This window comes from Siniperca chuatsi, linkage group LG23 (genome assembly GCF_020085105.1).
Source record: "Siniperca chuatsi isolate FFG_IHB_CAS linkage group LG23, ASM2008510v1, whole genome shotgun sequence".
In the NCBI taxonomy this organism is placed as follows: domain Eukaryota; kingdom Metazoa; phylum Chordata; class Actinopteri; order Centrarchiformes; family Sinipercidae; genus Siniperca; species Siniperca chuatsi.
The window spans coordinates 1,352,598-1,371,885 of record NC_058064.1 but is presented as its reverse complement, the minus strand read 5'-3'; the positions used below and the strand labels follow the sequence as shown (position 1 = coordinate 1,371,885).

Sequence of the window (19,288 nt, the reverse complement as noted above, 5' to 3'; positions counted from 1 at the left end):
CCTGTTTTCAGCTCTGTGACGATGCGTTTTCCAGCTGATCCGAGGGGGGGTTAAAGAGTTTATTCAGCTTCAGGAGGAGGAGAGTTTCCTCAGCACATGAAGGAAACTCTTCATCCTTCAGCTCGTCACAAACACCTGGAGATACGAGGTTTCCACTGGACAGGAAGGGGATGAAACACTGTGATCTGTAAAGTAACTGAAGCCGTCGGTACTTAATTTATCTGTCCTGTATTATAGTGTATTATATTTTTTGCTGAGTACTTCTCTTCCTGTGTGCGCTGATGTGACAGTGAGCTGCTTTAACAAAAGAGTTCTCCCTCGGGGATCAATAAAGTATTTCTGATTCTGAAATGTAGTGAAGTAAAAAGTCCAATATTTACCTCCGAGATGTGGTGGAGTGGAAGTAGAAAGGTGCATAAATTACTCAAGTAAAGTACAAGTACCACAAAATTGTACTTAAGTGTATAGTACTTGAGTAAATATACTTTAAACCACTGCATCTTTCATATAGAGCCTAATTCCAGTGTTTTTACAAAGGAGATCAAACACTACATGGGCTCAGTTTGTTTCGCTATAAATCCCAAAGAGATATATATATATATATATATATATATATGCTGTAGGCATATATACGTATGTACGTATATAAACACACAAAGTATTTTGCTCAAAATCCTTTCATGAATCCCATATCTGTACACTTTAAAATCCTGGCAGCCTGTAGGCCTACTTGTTGTAATGGACTACAACTCCCGTGGTGAAGTAAACGCCGTGTCTGCTGCGCAAGCGCAAAAAGGTGGGGCGCGCGAGCCCATGCGGATATACCCGCTATGTAAAATGGCGGCGTGAGAGAGGCTCGTTCAAAACACAGCGGTTTTACCTGTGGAGGTGGTTTTACTAACGTTTCTAAAACGGTCTGCGTTACGTGGAGCTGTCTGAGACTCATTCAGAGGTAGAGGTCGGAATTTACATTCCAGAAAAGGTACGTCAACTTTAAAGTCATTAAACATTCAAGTCAGCCTTGTATGAGGAGCTAGCTGTTAGCTTTCAAGCTGTGGGCCCGGTTAGCGTTAACGCCGTGAACCCGCCGTTAGCTCACCGGCTAACAACCCGAGGATGGATGTTAGATACCTGAATGAACACTTTACCGGCTTTCAGTGCCTGCACAGTTAAGAGTTAACTGTTTTACCCAGGCTAACTGTTAATCTGACTGAAACTTTAGTTATCGTGGTCCCTGTGAGGAGGAGCTAGCGTCAGTTAACGCTTGTTAGCCTGGAAAGAAGCGCTAACAAAGTAAAGCTAGGTAACTGTTAACTTCTGCATGGCGGTTTTGTTTATCTGAGGTTGAACATCTGTAGCCAACTCTTTAAATCTCGATCAGCACGTTGATGGAGTGAAAGCGGCGGATTAATGTTACACATTAACGATGCCAGCTGCTGTGTTCTCAGGTTTTGGCTGGATGATTGTTGATTATTTTCATCACTCAAATGTTAGTTACTTCCTCTACTAATGCACAAAACATTAGTAACTGGGCAGGATCATTGTGCAGCATTTCAGTACATATTAGAGTTAGAGTAAATCTTTAGCTCAGTCTCACAGACTTTATTCTTATTCTTATTATTTATGGCTTTTTTATTGTATTGTTATTTGTTGCTAACCTACCTCATTTGTTTTGCGATTTATCTGTCTGTCTGTCTCAGTATTTTCTCAGTTAATTGCTTCATCCTTTGGTCCTTTTTTAAAGAAAGTAGTGTTAAATGCCCATTAGAAGTTCCCAGAGCCCAAGGTGACATATTTAAGTGTCTTGTTTTTACCACGAACAATTCAAAAATCAAAGGTATTCGGTGTACAAGCGTAGAAGACTAATACACCAGCATATATTTACATTTAAGAAGCTGGAACCCTAAAATTTGGGACATTTTTTGCATTAAAAAAATTACAAATAAAATTCAATTCAATTTTATTTATATGGCGCCAATCCATAACAGAAGTTATCTCATTGCACTTTTCCTACAGAACAGGTCTCGACCGTATGCTTTATAATATTGGAATAAAAGATGAACTGATTCTCAAAATCAATGAATCAGTTAACTAATAGATGAGTCAGCTTATCTCAGCTGTAGCCCTTACACTCTAGACATGTTGGCAGGATGTCTGTTGGTGTGTCTGTGGTCTCACTAATTATATTAATGTTAAGGGAGATGTATTCAGATGCTTTTATTTAAATAATAGTAGTAATACCACAGTGTAAACATACTCTGCTACAAGTCTTGAATTCAAAATTGTAGTAAAATAAAAGTACAGGAGTGAAGGGACTCATCACAAAGGTAGAATACATCCTGTCAGTGTTTATATTATTATATATTATTGGATTATTATTATTATTATTATTATTATTATTATTACTACTGATGCTTTAGTATTTTGATGTTGTAGCTTGTCAAGGTTCGGCTAATTTGATGCATTTTATATGCTTTTGGGAGGTAAAAAGTGCAATATTTCCCTCTGAAATGTCGTGGAGTAAAAGAATAAAGTAGCATAAAACGGAAATACTCAATACATCCCGACCATACTGAATTTTTTTACATATCGTGTTGCTGTTTTAATGCTTGTCGAATGGTAAGTCCTTGCTGCTGATGAACTGTTTAGATTAAGATGGAGGCCTGCTAACTGTGCGTCTGTTCTGTGTTACAGAGCAGGTGGGATGGCGAAGAGGATCGCTGATAAAGAGCTAACGGACAGGAACTGGGATCAGGAGGAGGAGGGAGAGGAGGTGAGTCGCAAATAAACACAGAAGTTAAACAAATTCAAACTAATAGTCGTTGACAGAAATATTCTTGTACAACCTCAAATAATCATCTCCAGATTTCCCCCCAGTTTACTGCTTTTTATTTTGAAGCTCAATAAAAACTGAGTTTTTGTTTTGAAACTCATCTGTGTAACAAGGACACAAGTTGACATCAGGTGAAAGACGTCCCTCAACCAATGCTGGAATATAAATCGAGTGAAAGAGAGAGAGCCAAGCGACCAGTATGTCAGATCTTGGACGTTGGTGATGTATTAACCTGTAAATCTAACCCAGACACCATGTTGTTCATCAGGCCGGGACGTTTTCAGTTGCAAGTGAAGATGTGTTGAAGAATCGGGCGATTAAGAAGGCCAAACGCAGAAATACTGGAGAGGTAAAAACCATAAATGTCGACGTATAATTAAACTTCCTTACGGAGTTTTACATCCACTTGTGTATGAGATATTGAGTAAATACTGGACGACATACAGAATCTTTATTTTCTATAAATGGCTACAAAATTCACATCAGGTTTGTTCATTTCTAAATGTTGTATTTTGTTTCAGGGTGAGAGTGGAGGAACCTTTAAAGGGTTCAAAGGGTTTTCTTTGGCCACGTCACCAGCGAGTGGAGCCTCGACTCCAACAGCCTTTTCTGGTTTTGGGAACGGTGGAGGTTTTAAGGGCCTCAGCAGTCTGACCAACGGAAACAGCATCACTCCATCGTTCGGAGGTTTCTCATCTCCTGCTGCATCCTCCACTGCTGCACCTGGTGAGGAGACTGATATTTATTGGCTGATATTTACAACATAAGTGAGAGAGCGTATGCGTTATACGTGACTGACAAAGAGAAAAGCTCCGTCTGTGGTGAAGGTGTTTGCGGTGACGAACCATCAGAGGAGAGCGACGCTAATAATGTATGTGTTTGTTAATGGAGAGGTTTAATTTGTGCCTGTCTGCGGGGATCAGGTGGACCGTGACCATCATAGGTACTGCTGTAACAATGAACCAAAGTATTCTCCTCCCCGGTTATTTAATTTAATAAACTGTCTATATTTGGTGAGGTCGTGGCCTAGATTACCTTTTGTTATATAACTAAAGAGTTTGTGAGGTGAGGCCACCTTCGGCCAGACTGTCCGATATTTCCAGGAAGAGATGAGAAAAGTGAAATAAATCCACAGCAGTTGTTTCCCTGACGTTCATGATCTCTTTACAGTGGAGGCGCCGCGCCTCTCCTGAAATAAAGAGAGCCTCTTCTAATGTCAGGAAAAATCTGTGCATTTTTATTAAATATAATATCGGGCTTATCAGGCTTCAGGAAAATGAGCAGTGGTGCGACATCACGCGGTAAACGGCACGTATAACAAGATGAGATCCATCAGGATCCTTTTGATTCAGCTGAGCAGGTGATTGATCGATCACATCATACGTTCGCTTTGAAATCTATACCGTGCGTCTGCAGTCTCCCTGAGAGCTGACTGATGAGGGGAAACCCAGTGATCTTATCACATCTGAAACGCAGCTGATTCAGGGCGCGTCGACACGTGTTTTATAATGTTGATGTTGTTCATGTTCACAAAACAGTTTTGTTCTTTAAACTGGCTGTTACCAATAATAGGTAAATGCCGGGTGCCTGTACTATAACGTTACAGCACTAATTCCATCAGAACAACAAAATAATCACGTTCTGTTCCTCTCATCGAGTCAGCTTCTTTATTTGTGTGTGTGTGTGTGTGTGTGTGTGTTTTTTGTTGCCGCTGATGAAACTCAGCACTGCAGATATTTCACAATAAAAGCCAGAAGTCTTGACTTTGCATCAGCAGCATAGAAATCAGCATAGAAATCAGAAAACAGGCAGGATTCTTACTGAAATATAAAATATACCTGAACTGGAAAATTAGTCATAATTAATAATAATGTAAAATAAAACCTTCTCTGTTCAGGTGTAAATTAAGGCACCAGACACTATTTTAGAATTGACTTTATGAAAGAAAATGGCATGTTTTGATAGAACATAAAGATTTATTTTATGCTCTAAATGTTTTTTTTTACTGTATTTACTAATTTTTTGAAGATTAACAAGTAAACTCTCACATCCGCTTCGGTGTAGTCGATTCTGATTTGATAACCAATAATAATCTTGCAGTCGCAAAAATGAGGATAACAAAGGCCTTCACCGTTCCTAGAACAAAGACTAGATTTAATTATTGTAAATGTGCGTGTAACAAATATAACCTCAGTTCATTGTTATAATAATTATAATATTTCGGCTAATTAACGCCACACCCCGTCTCTGCTCATTGAAAAGCATGTATAGAGGTTACAAAGAGCATTAGAGTAACTTAAACTGATTAAAGGTTACCTAAAGCCTTTGGCTTCACCACTGTAGCGTTGTCTCGTGTGAACGTTATCAGCTGAAATTATCGGAACAAAAACGATGTAATTTTCTAATTTTTGGGCACTGATATATCGAGCATCCCCACATGCAGTCTGTTGGCTGATATCCGTTATTAAGAATCTGCATGTAGCGTCCTGTATTGTTGTTTCTTGGCTTCTTTAAACTGGATTGTGACCTGATTTCAGATCATGTTAATGTTCTCCAGACTTAAACATAAAGGGCCGTGCGCTCTGCTGGCTGGTTTAAGTCGGCTGCTGACATGTAATGGAGTTGAAAATCTGCTCCATTGTTGAGGGTTCTTGGTTTGGCATTAGAGTGTAATGGAGCTGAATCAGCGGGGGTCTGTGTGTTTGCGTCTGGCTGCTCTTTCATTTCATGTCGTCGTGTCGCTGCAGGGCAGGACGGGCGCTGCAGGGAGGGGGGGGGGGCTCTCCTCGCTTCTCTTCCTCTCAGCCTCATCCAGCTGCTGTCACACTTAACATTTCTCCCTTCATCGTCTCAGGTCTAACATTCAACGGCCCCACCTCCGCCAAGCCCACCGCTGACATCACCGCCAAGCAGACCAATGGCTCCGCTCCGAGCCCGACTCAAAGCTCCAGCTCCTGCAGCAGCAGCACTGTCAGCAACAAGGAGTACAGCCGGCAGCTCACCGCTCTCAACTGCTCAGTGCGGGACTGGATCACCAAGCACGTGAACGACAACCCTCTGTGCGATCTCAACCCCATCTTCAGGGATTATGAGCGGCATCTGGCCAGCATCGAGCGGCAGTACGGAGCCGGGTCTGCTGACGGAGGCTCCGAGGAGAAGAAGCAGGGAGGGACGCTGCCAACCACGGCCACCCCTCCTCCTCCTCCTCCTCCTCCTCCTCATCTTCCTCCTCCAGCAGAAGCAGCTCGGCGGCTCCAGCTCCAGCCGCCGCTTTGTTCTCCTTTGGCAAAAATAAGACAGACGACTCGGCCCGGGACAAAAGCGCCGCCGCCGCCGCTCCGATCAACGCCGGCGTCACGTTTAACTTCGGTCAGAAGGTGGACGGCTCGGTTCTGGGCTCCTTAGGGTCCAAAACGACCCCCCCCAGCTTCTCCTTCTCCTCCTCCAGCGCCTCCTCCAGCCAGACCTCCCTGTTCGGAGCTCCTGGATCTGCTGCACCGCTGTCCTTCAGCGGGAAGACATCCGTGGACGCTAAGCCTGCAGGTACACCGTCAGGAAAATATCATTATGTCCTTAAATGTAGAGAGCAAGCTGAGAGGCTGAACTCTGTCATTGTTAAATTCATAATGAACGTTTATTCTTCAGCCAGTATCACAGGAAGCGCAAACAACTAATACTTTGTGTTAATCGGTTTTAGCGCTGCGACGATTAGTCGACCGAAAGAAAAATTAATCTGCAACTAATTCGATAAACTAATCGTTTCAGTCAAAAATGGCAATTGTCACTAGTTGCAGCCAATTGTTCCATTAAATGTCAGAAGTTAAAAATGCCCGACACGAGTTCTCAGAGTCCAAGGTGACGTCTTCAAACGTCTCGTTTTGTCCGACCAACAGTCCGAAACCCAAAGATGTTCTGTTTACTGGGATATAAAACACAGAAAAGCAGGAAATATTCGCTTTTGAGAGGCTGAAACCAGCAAATTATTATAATTTTTTTCCATAGAAGATTACTTAACAAATGTTTTGATGATCGACTAAACGATTAATCGACTAACTGTGTCAGCTCTTCTTCTAATCACTGTTAGGTGAGTTCGCTTAATCAGGTTTTATCTGCACACGATGGTCACAAATGACATACATTCAAATTTTACACAACCCAGAATATAAGAATTAAAATTTTAAGATAAAAACCGCCGTGCAGAAGCGGTTCAGATGTGGTTAGGGTCTCTATTAGTCGTTAATAAATTTGTATTTATCTAGTACTGAAATCAGAAGAAGTCAGAAAACCCGTGTTTGTCTTACTTGTATAAAAGATTTTCTGTCGATCAGCTAGGCTCCATCGATTTGATCGACTCATTGTTTCAGCTCTAGCTAAAACCTTGTGTTTTTTTAATGTACTCTGGTTGGAGAAGTATTCATTTTCATCCTTTTTCCCTTCTAGATTAATTTGTGGTTGAGTCCTTTTCTCCTGTAACAACCCTCATAAAAATCTTTAAAACTGAAGCTCTGCGAGGACTTTGGTAAAACAGTCAGTTATAGTTGATTTTAAGATTTAGTCGCGAGGGATTCGACACTGATATCACTGTTAAACTCTGTGTATATATATATTACATCTATTACACGTCTGTCTGTCCTGGAAGAGCGAACAACAATTCTGAACACAAAGATATTCAGTTTACTGTATTAAAAAAAAAAAAAAGAAACAGGCTGGAAGAAGCAGTTACACTGTGGTTAGTGTCTCTTTTATTTGGTTTAATTGTTAATTAATGAGTGTAAATATAGTAACGAAGTCACCTTGTCAGGTAACTTGAGTTTGTAATTAACAGACAAAGATACAAAGAAGGTGTCGTGTCAAGCAAGGCTTCAGATAACGTTTATTGTAATTATCGGTTAAACTGCTGATTGTTTCGTCAGAGTTGACAGATTCAGTTTGCTTGTTTTATTTCACCATCAGTCCAAAACCTGAAGATATTTTAAGGATATGTTCGCGTTTGAGAAGTCACAACTAATTGTGGGGATTTTGGCTTAAAAATGATTTGATTAGCAAAATAGATGCTGATTCATTTTATGTAGATCGTTTCTGCTCCAGTCAAGTATCAAAAATTCAGCCTCCTTGTTTTTACATTTTAGATTTTTCTCTCGCTGACGGTCTGAAAGTGTAAAGTCAAAGCATTAAATATAAAATGTTATTTTTCTGTCACTTTCTGTAGCTGAGAACGGCGATGAAGAGTCGGAGGAGCCGCCCAAACCTGAGGTCAAAGAGGTGAAGGAGGACGACGCCTTCTACTCAAAGAAGTACTGTTTTATTAATGAAACGTTTTAAATATATTTTGGTCGCACAGTGAAATAATCTCTTCCCCTGAATGAGACCTGTGAGAGCAGGAGTGTCTTTATCTTGTAGTTTTTAACTGAATTGAATTCTTTGTATTCAGTAAACTTTATTTGCCCCCCCAGTGCATTAGTTCCCGACCTTTTTAGCCTGTAGCCCCATTAAAACGAAGAAATCTCTCATTACAGGTTTATCATGTCTCAAGAGATTTCCTCTTTTCGAATAGGAATCATTTTTAGAGGCCTAAAGGGGGAAACTAGCCGCTATTTCACAAGAAAAAGGAAATTATTAGAGAAGTCGGAAACAATTAACAGGATTTATACTGAAGAAAGGTACTGACCCTAGGGTTTCTGTCGTGACCCTTTTGGGGTTCCCCGACCCCCAGGTTTGGATCTACTGCCTTAAGGGGGCAATAAAATAATCAAAGACAGCCAATAAACAAATAACGGGTAGTAACTGGGGTTTTTTTAATGTACATTGTAGTTTCTGCTCTTAGGACTAAATCTTTATAAACTGTAACTGACTATATTTTTATTATATAATATGAACGACTTAAGCAAAAACCCTTACAGAGCTTCACTAAGTGTGTTTATATGTAACAGGAGAATAATCTAGAAGGAAGAGGATGTTTGTCATATTCTTTCCTTTTTAAAGTGATGTTTGTTTAACCAGATTCCATTAAAAAAACATGAGATTTTAGCCGTCAGACTGTAATGTAATCCAAATATCCCTCGATCCTGAAGCTGGTGTTTGTACTTATCTTCAGTCGTTATATTTCTTAAATTCAGAAGTTTGAAATGCCATTTTGCTTTGTGGAATATATGAACATGAACGCGTGGTCACTAATAGATGGTTGGGATGTTTTTATAGGTGTTAACTTGAAGTGTGTTTTTGTTTCTGTCAGGTGTAAACTGTTCTACAAGAAGGACTCGGAGTTCAAAGAGAAAGGAGTGGGAACTCTGCACCTCAAAAAGATAGAGGAGGGAAAAACTCAGATGATCATTCGCGCCGACACCAATCTGGGTAAAAAAATAATAATTCAAAGCTACGTCTTCAGGAGTTACTGGTTTGAGAATGAAACTGACATGTTGGGTTCACTGGAGATCAGTGTTAAATGTCCTGAGCTGAACTGCAGGTTGATGCAGACAAGTTCTGCATTTTTAAGAGAAGATTGAACACTGTGGATGCAGTGAGGAGGTGATTACATATATAAACGGAGATGAAGTCATTTCCACCATCCACCAGGCTTCTAAACAATATACATAAAGTTATTTTTTGTTTATTTTTGATTTACAACAGATCCAGAAGTCCACTATTGATGAAACTCACGGAGCTCACACAGCACTGATTTGATTTGATAGACGTACATGCTTATTATTTATTGATTGTTCGTTTGGTCTTTTAAAATGGCGTCAGAAAATGTTTCCCAGAGCCTGAGGTGACGTCTTCAGATGTCCAAAAACCTAAAGTCACTCAGCTGACGTGGACAAACGAAACCCTGGCAAAACATTACAGCAAGAAGGAGAAACGTTCCTTCTCCACGTTGTCCTCGTACTGTAGAAAGCGTGGGCAACCCGAAGGCGATAAATGATTCAAATACACATAAATATTCAAAGGACAAACTCGCAGACACAGACCAAAGAGGGAACAGTCATGTTTTTCTATTTTAATCGGCTCACTGACAGACGTCAGACTGCAGCTGTGATCAAACAGCTCCACCTGCTGGTCAAACCGAGGGACTGCTGCTTCCTGTAGCTCACGAGACCTCAGAGTGTCCGAACGTCTTAAATCCAGCCATCAGAAGGTTATTGGAGATTACGTTATGTGGCTGAACAGAACAGGTTCGGTACACGAAGCTTTTTACCTGAGATTCATACTGAGGTTGCCGTGGTAACGCTGCTCCTGCTCAGGGTTAATCAGAATCAGAAATACTTTATTGATCCCTGAAAGGAAACTCTTTGTTACAGCAGCTCACTGTCACGTTAGTGCACACAGGAGAAAGTGCTAGCAAACAATATAATACAATACACTATAAAAACAGGTCAGATAATACATTAAGTACCAGGTGGGTATAAGTATAAGATAAAATAAGTGTGAAGTACCAAGTGGGTTTACCGGTTGATGATGATAATACCGTATAATAATACAATGTAATAATATAAGTAATAAGCAGTGGTGCATGTACTGTCGAGTTAAGTGTAGCTTATTGAGATTATTAAGATATTGCACAGCAGTAATAGAGGAATATAATATCAATAAATAGGAAAACTAACATGGGAAAACTAAATATTGCACAGGAGTATTAACACAGGATATTGCACAGTTATGTCAAGTATGGCAGAGATGTTAATGATCAGTGTCCAGTTTAGTGACTTCGGGTCATACAGACTGACACTTAGAGGGAGGAGTTAAAGAGTCTGATGGCCACAGGCAGGAATGACTTCCTGTGGCGCTCTGTGGTGCATTGTGGGGGGATGAGTCTACTGCTGAAGGTGCTAATCCACTTCCTGATTTGGAATCAAAATGGTTATTGGCGGGGTTTTTTTATTTATTTTTTGGTTATTAAAACTGAAAAGGCACCGATCCCGACGGATCAGAAGAAAAGTGTTTTTTAGTTTGGACGAGTCGGTGGCTCGGTGAATAATCACTTGTTCAAAAACAATTATTGACGGATCAAAAACTGTCGTTGAAATATTTGAGACAGTTTAAAATGTCTCAACACGTTGAGTCTTTGGAGCTTTTGTCTGTTAACGTTCAAAATCTGAAAGGAGTTCGAGTGCTTTGTTGCGTTCGTGCTGACTTTAGATGTGACATCATCACATTTCTGCTGTTTACCTCGTGATCGCCGTGACAACAGATCAGATAACTGTCACCGATAACTAACATTACACACCTGTTTGGTGTTTTGGTGTCGGATAAACCTTCATTCAGACCTTCAAACTGGACTTCCTGGATCGTGTGTGTGTGATGTCTCGCCTTAAACAACGCGCCCCCACCGAAAGCAGTTCAAGTGGCATTTTATTGACTGAATGATCAATCGAGAAAACAATCAGCAGATTAATTGATGATGAAAATAATCGTTACTTGCAGCCGTAACTTTAAGTTTCGGTGCTGAAAGAAGTCGAACTGATTCTTAACTCCTTTCAACGCTTTCACTCAAACTGACGCTTCAAGCTCTGAAAGGAGTTGATGTGCCACTTTTTTATAGACTAAACGAATAATAATAAAAGTGAAAGTAGTTGAAGTGCCATTAAAATGTGGATCTATCGGCCCGATTGACGACCTTTTTGTGTTTGTGTTTCTTTAGGAAACATCCTGCTGAACATCATCGTGCAGGCGTCCATGCCGTGCTCTCGGGTCGGGAAGAACAACGTGATGGTGGTGTGCGTCCCCAACCCGCCCGTCGACGAGAAGAACGCCAGCAGCCCCGTCCCCCTCCTCATCCGGGTCAAGACCGCCGAGGACGCCGACGAGCTCCACAAGACCCTGGAGGAGAAGAAAGGCTGAACCCCCGAGCTTTTAGCAGACTTCGCCTGGTCGTCCTCGGACCCTCCAGACTCATCGACCTCACCACGCCGGTTTTATCCACACACACTCACGTAAACACATTTGTACTTAACTCATCCTGGTAAATCACGTTTCCCTCAGTCTCCCACAATAAATTGGTCGTCATACTGTGAAATATTTTCGTTTTATTTTCAATCACGAGCATCAGAAGCAGGTCGTCGTCGTCGCTCTCCGACTCGGCTACATTCCTCCCGGTTCGATGCTGCTGCTGCTGTTTTTATTAGAGAAACAGAACGATGTATCTTATCAGAGTCAGTGTTTCATTTTACTGTTTTAATTTGGTGGTCGAGTGACAGACAGTGTGAATCCAGATGAATTATTAATATTTTGCGACATCTACGATCCTTACCACTGAGGGTTTTTTTTTTGGGGAATCCTCCAGATAAAAAGGTCCAGTCGATTTGGTTTTACAAATTAAATACTTGCAGTAACAGTTGATTTTTTTAAATGAACATGTCGAGGATGTAGTGCGTCTGCGGAGTGTTTTTTGCTCTGGAAACTATTTATTGTGTCGGCAGGATTTGTACTCACTGATTGAACCTCGTGTGAATGTTTCCCCTGAAGAGCTTCTGAAAACGGTGTGGAAGGGAAGTGTGAAACGGGCCGGTTGTTTTTATTTTCTGTAAACATGGACTCTGTTGTTTTCCAAGTGTCCTTTTGTGTGGCCTTCGGTTCGGCCTTCGAGATGAGGCATGCTGTCATCGTCTGAGAACATTTGTAAAGACATTTATTGGGGAATAAAAAGAAACAAACCACCATGCCTGCTGCTTTTTCATTTTTTATTTTTACTTTCAGCTCCATATAGGATTAAACATTCGCCTCCAAAACGTCCTTTAGAAACGATCCTCTGGGTAAATGATATAAATTCAACGTCTCGCAGTATTTCAGGGTTTAAATCTGTGAGGTTAATGGGGTTTTTACGGGACGCCGACAATCACTGATGAATAACCTCACAGTAGCTCAAAATTCAGCCCATTAGTTTCCATAAACTCTTCAATTAAGTTGCTTTACATAGTTAAGTACGAGGCAAATCAATCAGTACAGGACAAAAACAAAATCATTCGAAGAAGATGAAAAGAAAAGACGAGGGGTTTCAGTGTTCTCGTATCCTTGCAGCCGCTGGCGGCTTTGTTGGTCCTCCACGTCGGTCCAGACTGAAACATCTCAGCAGCAGCTGTTTTAATGTGATGAACTAAAATAACTCTGCTGATCCTCTGACTTTCCATCTAGCGCCACCATCAGGTCGACATGTTAACGTGTCCGACACTTTGGTTTCTGACCAAACACCTGCAGAGCTGCACTCTGTGTTTACTGCTAACTAGCTAATGTTAGCATGCTAACAGGCTACACTAAGATGGTGAACATTATAGCTGCTAAACACCAGCATGTTAGCATGCTGATGTTAGCATTTAGCCCAAAGCACTGCACAGCCTCACAGAGCTGCTAGCATGACGACATGTCGACTCTCAAATCCAGACTACAGACTGATTCTGTTATTAGTCTGAAGTGTGTTCACACTGGAAAAGTGACAAATTAAAGTTTACTCAAACCAGATTATTCAGACTAAATAATGATGTATTCTCGCAGCTGGAAAACATTAAAATAAACTTTAAAAAGGTGGTGAAATGGCTCCAGAAAGATCTTGGGAAAACAAAAATAAGTAATTAAAGACATTTTGCAGTAATGCTTCAGAGTCGCAGTGTGATGGAGGTCTGATGTAATGTTTAATTTCCTGTTTGTATAAAGCGGTTAAGTAAGTTTTTTAATTCAACTTTATTTATACAGCGCCAATTCATAACAGAAGTTATCTCACTGCACTTTTCCTACAGAACAGGTCGAGACCGGACTCTTTTAATATTAATTAGAGACCCAAAAACTGCTAAAACAGAACGATTTGTATGTAGTACATACTGTATATGGACACATTTAGTCTTGTTTTAAAAATGGAAATGTTCCCTTCTGATACTTTACTGCTGGACTAAGTCTCCACATCCGTTTATTTATTTTGAAGTGTAACTTCCAGTAATAAAAACAATTAATAGTATAAAGTGTTGGACATAAACAACATCCTGATGATTTATCTGTTCTTAGTCTTACCTGGAGTGGAGTTTACAGGTGTAAAGTTTGTCCTGAAGGTGGCGCCAGAGGCCCGCTCAGGGCAGTCGTGATGAATCTTATATAAGCGAAGCCCGTAATCGTGTTTAACTTTCTTAAACTGAAGCAGGAATCAGGAAAAATCCACAAGCATGGTTTTTTTTTCTGGTAATGTGTATTTCAATAAATAAATACAGGATAATGTACATACAGGTTGGAAACAAAGCAACAGAAGTATGACGACAACACGCACATTAACTGTCTGTGTACAAAAGCCGTGATGAGAAAACACGCCGACTAAGTTTTAACAAAAAGGGTCTAAAAGCGTTTTACAGTGCAAACTGTCACTCTGCTCGTCAAGCGTTCCTCAGTTAAAGCCGTCTTTGCTATTGATCAGCGTGGATACATTCAGCTGGAGGAACTAAACTACATCGTTAACACTGACAGAGTGCCCTGTGGAATATTCGCTGCTTAAATACGACGGAGGAGGAAAAAAACACTGTGGACTGACTTTGATCGAGGATGGCTTCGTCTGAGTGCAAATCAATCGCTGATAATAACTGATCAATAACAACGGCAGCTCACTGACTTCAAGCTTGTGCCTGAACTCCTCGGACGTCGACTCGTGTTTCACCGTTAAGTCATGAAAGCGTGAGACACCAAAATCTTCTACAAAATCAGCGACTGAAACCGAGTTTAATGAGTCACTTATCGATTCTCGAAACAACATTTTGACTTTATTTCTCGAAATCGTCGATATTTTGTCCCCAGCGGTGAATCTGAGACTCCATCTTACCTGGAGACGTGTGATGCATGTTCACTACCTCTGGACATTTGTATAAACTAAAAGAACTGATCAAACAATGTGATTAATCGACCCTCACTGTTTACTAAACGTTCTGTGGTTACTTATTTTCCTCGGTCCATAAATTTAAAAATGTCAAATGTATTTACAATAATCTGCATTTAACGGTATTTTCGTGTTGCTTCCTCGATGATGATAAACGTTTCCAGGAGAAATTCTGAGAAGCGTTTTCATATTCATGCAATCTTAGTATTTATCTGATGATTGATAAATAATTCAGTCATTTATCAAAAAGCAACATTAGGGTTCAATCGTTTTCGTCACAAGCTGATATTATTATTTTCTCAAGAAATCGTTTTTAAAAGTGTCCAAAAAAGTGAAAAAACGCTCATCAGAAAGTTCCCAAAGTGCGACGAGTTATTTGGGGGATAAAACTTAAAAAAAAGTCAAAACGTTACAAGCCGAACTTTGAGATTTTGACAAAAGTTGGAAATTTTTAATACTCAATTATCTGAGTAGAATTGATATATTACGAGTGCCTTTTCAGTTACTTTCTCAAAATATTACGTATTAAACTTAAACATCTCAGTGAAAATCATAATAGTAGGATTCAGGTCTAACTTGTAATACTGTCAATTCTTACTGTAGATTATTTAGTTTTACATTTGAGAATTGAGTTTTATGAACTTTGTTTCTACATTTTCTGTCAATCTGCTCGATTAATCCACGAACGATTAATTATCTGGTTAATCGCATCTTTGAAAGTGTAAAGAAGCTGAAGACACGAGTTTGGGAACGTTTGTTATTTTTGCCGTTTCGGCTGATCGTGTAGAAAGATTCTGGCGTTTTTGCTGTTGAACACTGAATAATACGGATCTTTGGAAGCCTCAGCTGGTTGTTTCTGACAGAATTAGTTTAAATGAACGTGAAGTGAAAGAAGAAACATTAAAGTTACACACACAGTCAGATTTAAGGCTTCAGGAGCACAGAGGGAGAAAAAAGCCACATCTGTCCACATGTGGATCCAATCAGGTCGCTTCCTTTCGTAACTTCCTGTTTTGGGCTTTTTATTCCAGTTTCCCTTAAAAATCATCTTCACTGTTGATACTTTAGTCGTTTTTCAAGTCACTTCCAGTTTGTGAGTCGCAGCTTTTAAACAAAAGCCAGTAGAAAGTCAAAGCTGGGTTTCTGTGAGTTCTTTTTCTTCTTTTTGTTTTTAATTTGGTGAAAAGTCGTCGACCGTACGAATCGTCACACGGCGGCGCCGATTTATTAAAATGCAGACGCCGTCTGCCAGGTCGGGGTGTCGTCCATCACCGGTGTGAAATTCAAAAGAACCTGAACAAACAAACTCACAAACGGTAAGAACTTCATTCGTTCCTCGTTAGTTTTTTTTACTAACTACGTCTGTTTTGAGCCTCAGTCCTTCGTTAGCACCGACTGAACCGCAGCCGTCTTCACGGCTCGAAACTTTGGGACCCGATCGAAACACAAACTTGACTCGCATGAATTCATTTCCGAGATTCAAACTCTTGTTAACTTTGATCTGATATCCTCAATTTATTATAATGTTTAAAGGAAACGATCAACTTTTTTTAATTTTATCTATAAATCGTCATAAACTGAACCTAATTGCGACGCAGCCGATCGGACGTAATGCGGTAACCCAGCTGGGCTGATTGATCACTTATTACTGATCAATCAGTCAGCTGAGCCACAGAAAATTTGGAGGAGAAAAGTTATTTCATGATAATATTTCTGACTTTACTCACAAGCTGTTCTCTAATGAGAATAAAGTGGTACTTTTTTTCTGAATTCTTTTGGTTTAAGTCGTTTTTCAAGTAAAATAAAGTTTTACCAGATTAATACATTTTCTTTTATTTGTTTAAGTAATTATATTTGTCACATTGTAAGTGTTGCTGTGAACGTTTGCGTGGGGGGGCGATTAAATCCAGCTAATGGTCTCAGACCGACGCTGTGATTCACCGTCACTCACAGGCAGTTTGACACATTAAAGTCAGTGTTTTCTAAAAGTTTCAGGTAGCTGCGCAAAAGAAAATTAATCTGCTGATTATCACAAAAACATTAAGTCATTTTTCAAGTAAATGTACCAAATAATTGCTGGTTACAGGTTCTCAAATGTGCTTCTTATCGTTGGCATTTGAGCACTTTTGGAACATTTTTCTGACAAAATAATCAACATGAAGTCAAAGTTGTGACGAACATTTGTTTGTTTTTTCATATTTGTGACTTTCAGAGACTAAATGAGTCTTTGAGAAACACATCTGTCAACGAATCAATAAAAATAAGTGTTAATTGAGCGACTTGTGATCCATTTCCTGTTGTAAACGTGTCTTAATAGACGAGGATTTGACCCCGCTGTGACGTCGCCTGCCGTTTGCTAACGGAGCCGACACTTCGCCTGGTTATAGGAGAGAAGCCGTCTACACTTCCTGTTTCCTCTCGTACAGAAACACGTTTCGCCGCACGCCGTCGTAGATATATCAAAGAAAGAAAACGGACTCCACAAACGTCCACAACGAGTCGTTAAAAGCAGAACCTTCAGTCAAGGCGTCTCAGTGAGTAAAGCAGCAGGATATTTACAGGAAAACACATTCTTCACTTCCTTCTCCTTCCTGGTCAGAGTTCAGCCAATGCCTTTTCACACCGAGGTCATGTGATCCCGACGCCCGTTTCCGTGGAGACGACCTCGCACACAGCGGGAACTGAAAAGAAGAGGAGGCACTTCTCGAATGGCTGGTTTGGTTGTCGTCCCTCCGACTCGTCTCCAGGTGAAGCAGGTGTTTGGGTGTCGGTCTCGCTCTGGACACCGGGGGGCGCTGCTGTCGTCTCAGTGGCCTGATGCAGGAGGCACTTGGTAGTGATGCTCTGAGGGGAGTCCCGCTCTGCTATGTCATCAGGATGGGCTTCTGCCTCACCTCCAGGATGTCTGACAGAGAAACACACATTACGTCAGTTGGACTGATGAACTAAACCCACTGAGGCACATGTAACCTCAACGTCCCAGGTTTGATTCCTTAAGCACCCCGTTAGACGTCGTACTTCTCTCTTCCCTGCGTTTCCTGTCTTTGTCTTCACTGCTCAACTATCTAATCTCATATCTATTAAACTCTTAAAGAAAAGTCTGACTGAAGAACTGACAAAGTTAACAACTGACTAAATACTAACTGACTGTCACTCAAAGTAAAGAGAACTAACTAACTGGTTAACTAAACATTACATGTCTTAGTTCCAGCTGTGTTTTGTCTTAAATCTGACTAAAGATGAAGAATCCGTCAGAACCTGGACTTGTCTCAGACCTGTTCAGTGACTTTCAGGCCCTGCGGAGGATGAAATCAACGATCTGTGTTTGGAAACTGCAGCTTTAAGAAAACAAGATGATCAAGAAACACGACGCAACAACGTTTTAACAACGAATGATCAGAAGAAACATGATTCAAACAGCGGATGCAGTTTGATTTAAAGGAAATGAGGTGAGGAGTGCAGACTCAATACCAAGACCTGAAACCGTCTGTGTGACCTCTGACCTGTGGTGATGCGGTGCAGTGTGTGTGTGTGTGTGTGTGTGTGACCTCTGACCTGTGGTGATGCGGTGCAGCGGCAGGGTGACGTAGGTCAGGTGTGAGTAGAGCAGGAAGTAGTCGTCGGTCCGGTTGAGTTTGAGCCAGGAGCCGACCAGAGAGCGGCCGGTGCCCGACAGAGAGCGAGAGCGGAGGTTGGTGGTGGTGTGAAGATCTGAAGCACAGAACAGGTTCGTCATCCACACCTGACTCACATTATTACTGATTATTAATGTTTAATTATCGGCTGATTGGTTTCAAACAGACATGTGACACGTCTTCTTTAATTAAAGCTGAAACAAACCAGGATTCCTGTTTTCAAAACTCCCGACAAACGTAGCGTTTCATTTATTTCTGACGTGCTGAGCTCAAACTGCAGCCGAGGCCACGACCTTTGGATCTGCTCTTACCAGTAATTCTGCTAAAAATAGATACAGACTAAAACTGCAGGAAAACCAGCCTGACCAGTTTTTTTTACCTTCGTCTTCCTCCTCCCTGAAGAACTCCTCGCTGTCGTTGGCCGAGTGAGACTTCTTCATCTCTGCGATTCGGTTTCGGGGAACTTTACGTCTCAGAGACGGCGAGAAGAAGGAGGGACGGTTCCTCTCAGGAGTCGGAGGTGTGCTGAAGGACGTCACCTGGAGGACGACAGCGACTTAGACACAATATTTATAATATACTGCGTACGTTTACTCAACTGCCGAGTATTTCCATTTTCTGCACCTTTCTGCTTCCACTCTCCACATCTCAGAGATAAATATTGGACTTTTTACTGCACTACATTTATCTGACAGCTTTAGTCTCTAGTTACTTCCTGTCCAGTGAAGACCTTGTATCTCCAGGTGTTTGTGACGAGCTGAAGGATGAAGAGTTTCCTTCGTGTGCTGAGGAAACTCTCCTCCTCCTGAAGCTGAATAAACTCTTTAACCCCCCCTCGGATCAGCTGAAAACAGGCTGTTTCTCTGAGCTCAGGGAGACTTTTTAGAGATACATGGTTCTCACAGGACGGCGACGCTGCAAACATGTGATGATCTTATAGACCATGATGCATTGCTGCAGGTTAAACTACCCAACAGGATA

The 19,288-nt window shown here is 41.0% G+C and overlaps 2 protein-coding genes across 3 annotated transcripts in view; one reads left to right on the top strand and one right to left on the bottom strand.

The window, feature by feature from the left end:
• The first annotated feature begins 812 nt into the window (after positions 1 to 812).
• nup50 (nucleoporin 50) lies at positions 813 to 12,483 on the top strand. Its single transcript, XM_044186046.1, is given in 9 exon segments — positions 813 to 982; positions 2,695 to 2,773; positions 3,102 to 3,182; positions 3,355 to 3,559; positions 5,688 to 6,043; positions 6,046 to 6,376; positions 8,043 to 8,127; positions 9,066 to 9,184; positions 11,469 to 12,483. Coding segments are annotated over 8 exon segments (1,446 nt in total). The 5' UTR covers positions 813 to 982; positions 2,695 to 2,704; the 3' UTR covers positions 11,669 to 12,483.
• A 952-nt stretch (positions 12,484 to 13,435) lies between these two features.
• Positions 13,436 to 19,288, bottom strand: part of kiaa0930 (KIAA0930 ortholog) — a 30,336-nt gene continuing 24,483 nt past the window's right edge. For both annotated transcript variants that reach the window (XM_044186043.1, XM_044186044.1), the window contains exons 9-11: positions 18,687 to 18,846; positions 18,228 to 18,383; positions 13,436 to 17,577 (exon numbers count right to left, since the gene is read on the bottom strand). In XM_044186043.1, the coding sequence (XP_044041978.1) occupies positions 17,537 to 17,577; positions 18,228 to 18,383; positions 18,687 to 18,846 (357 nt within the window). In that variant the 3' untranslated portion in view covers positions 13,436 to 17,536. The remainder of the gene's footprint in view (positions 17,578 to 18,227; positions 18,384 to 18,686; positions 18,847 to 19,288) is intronic.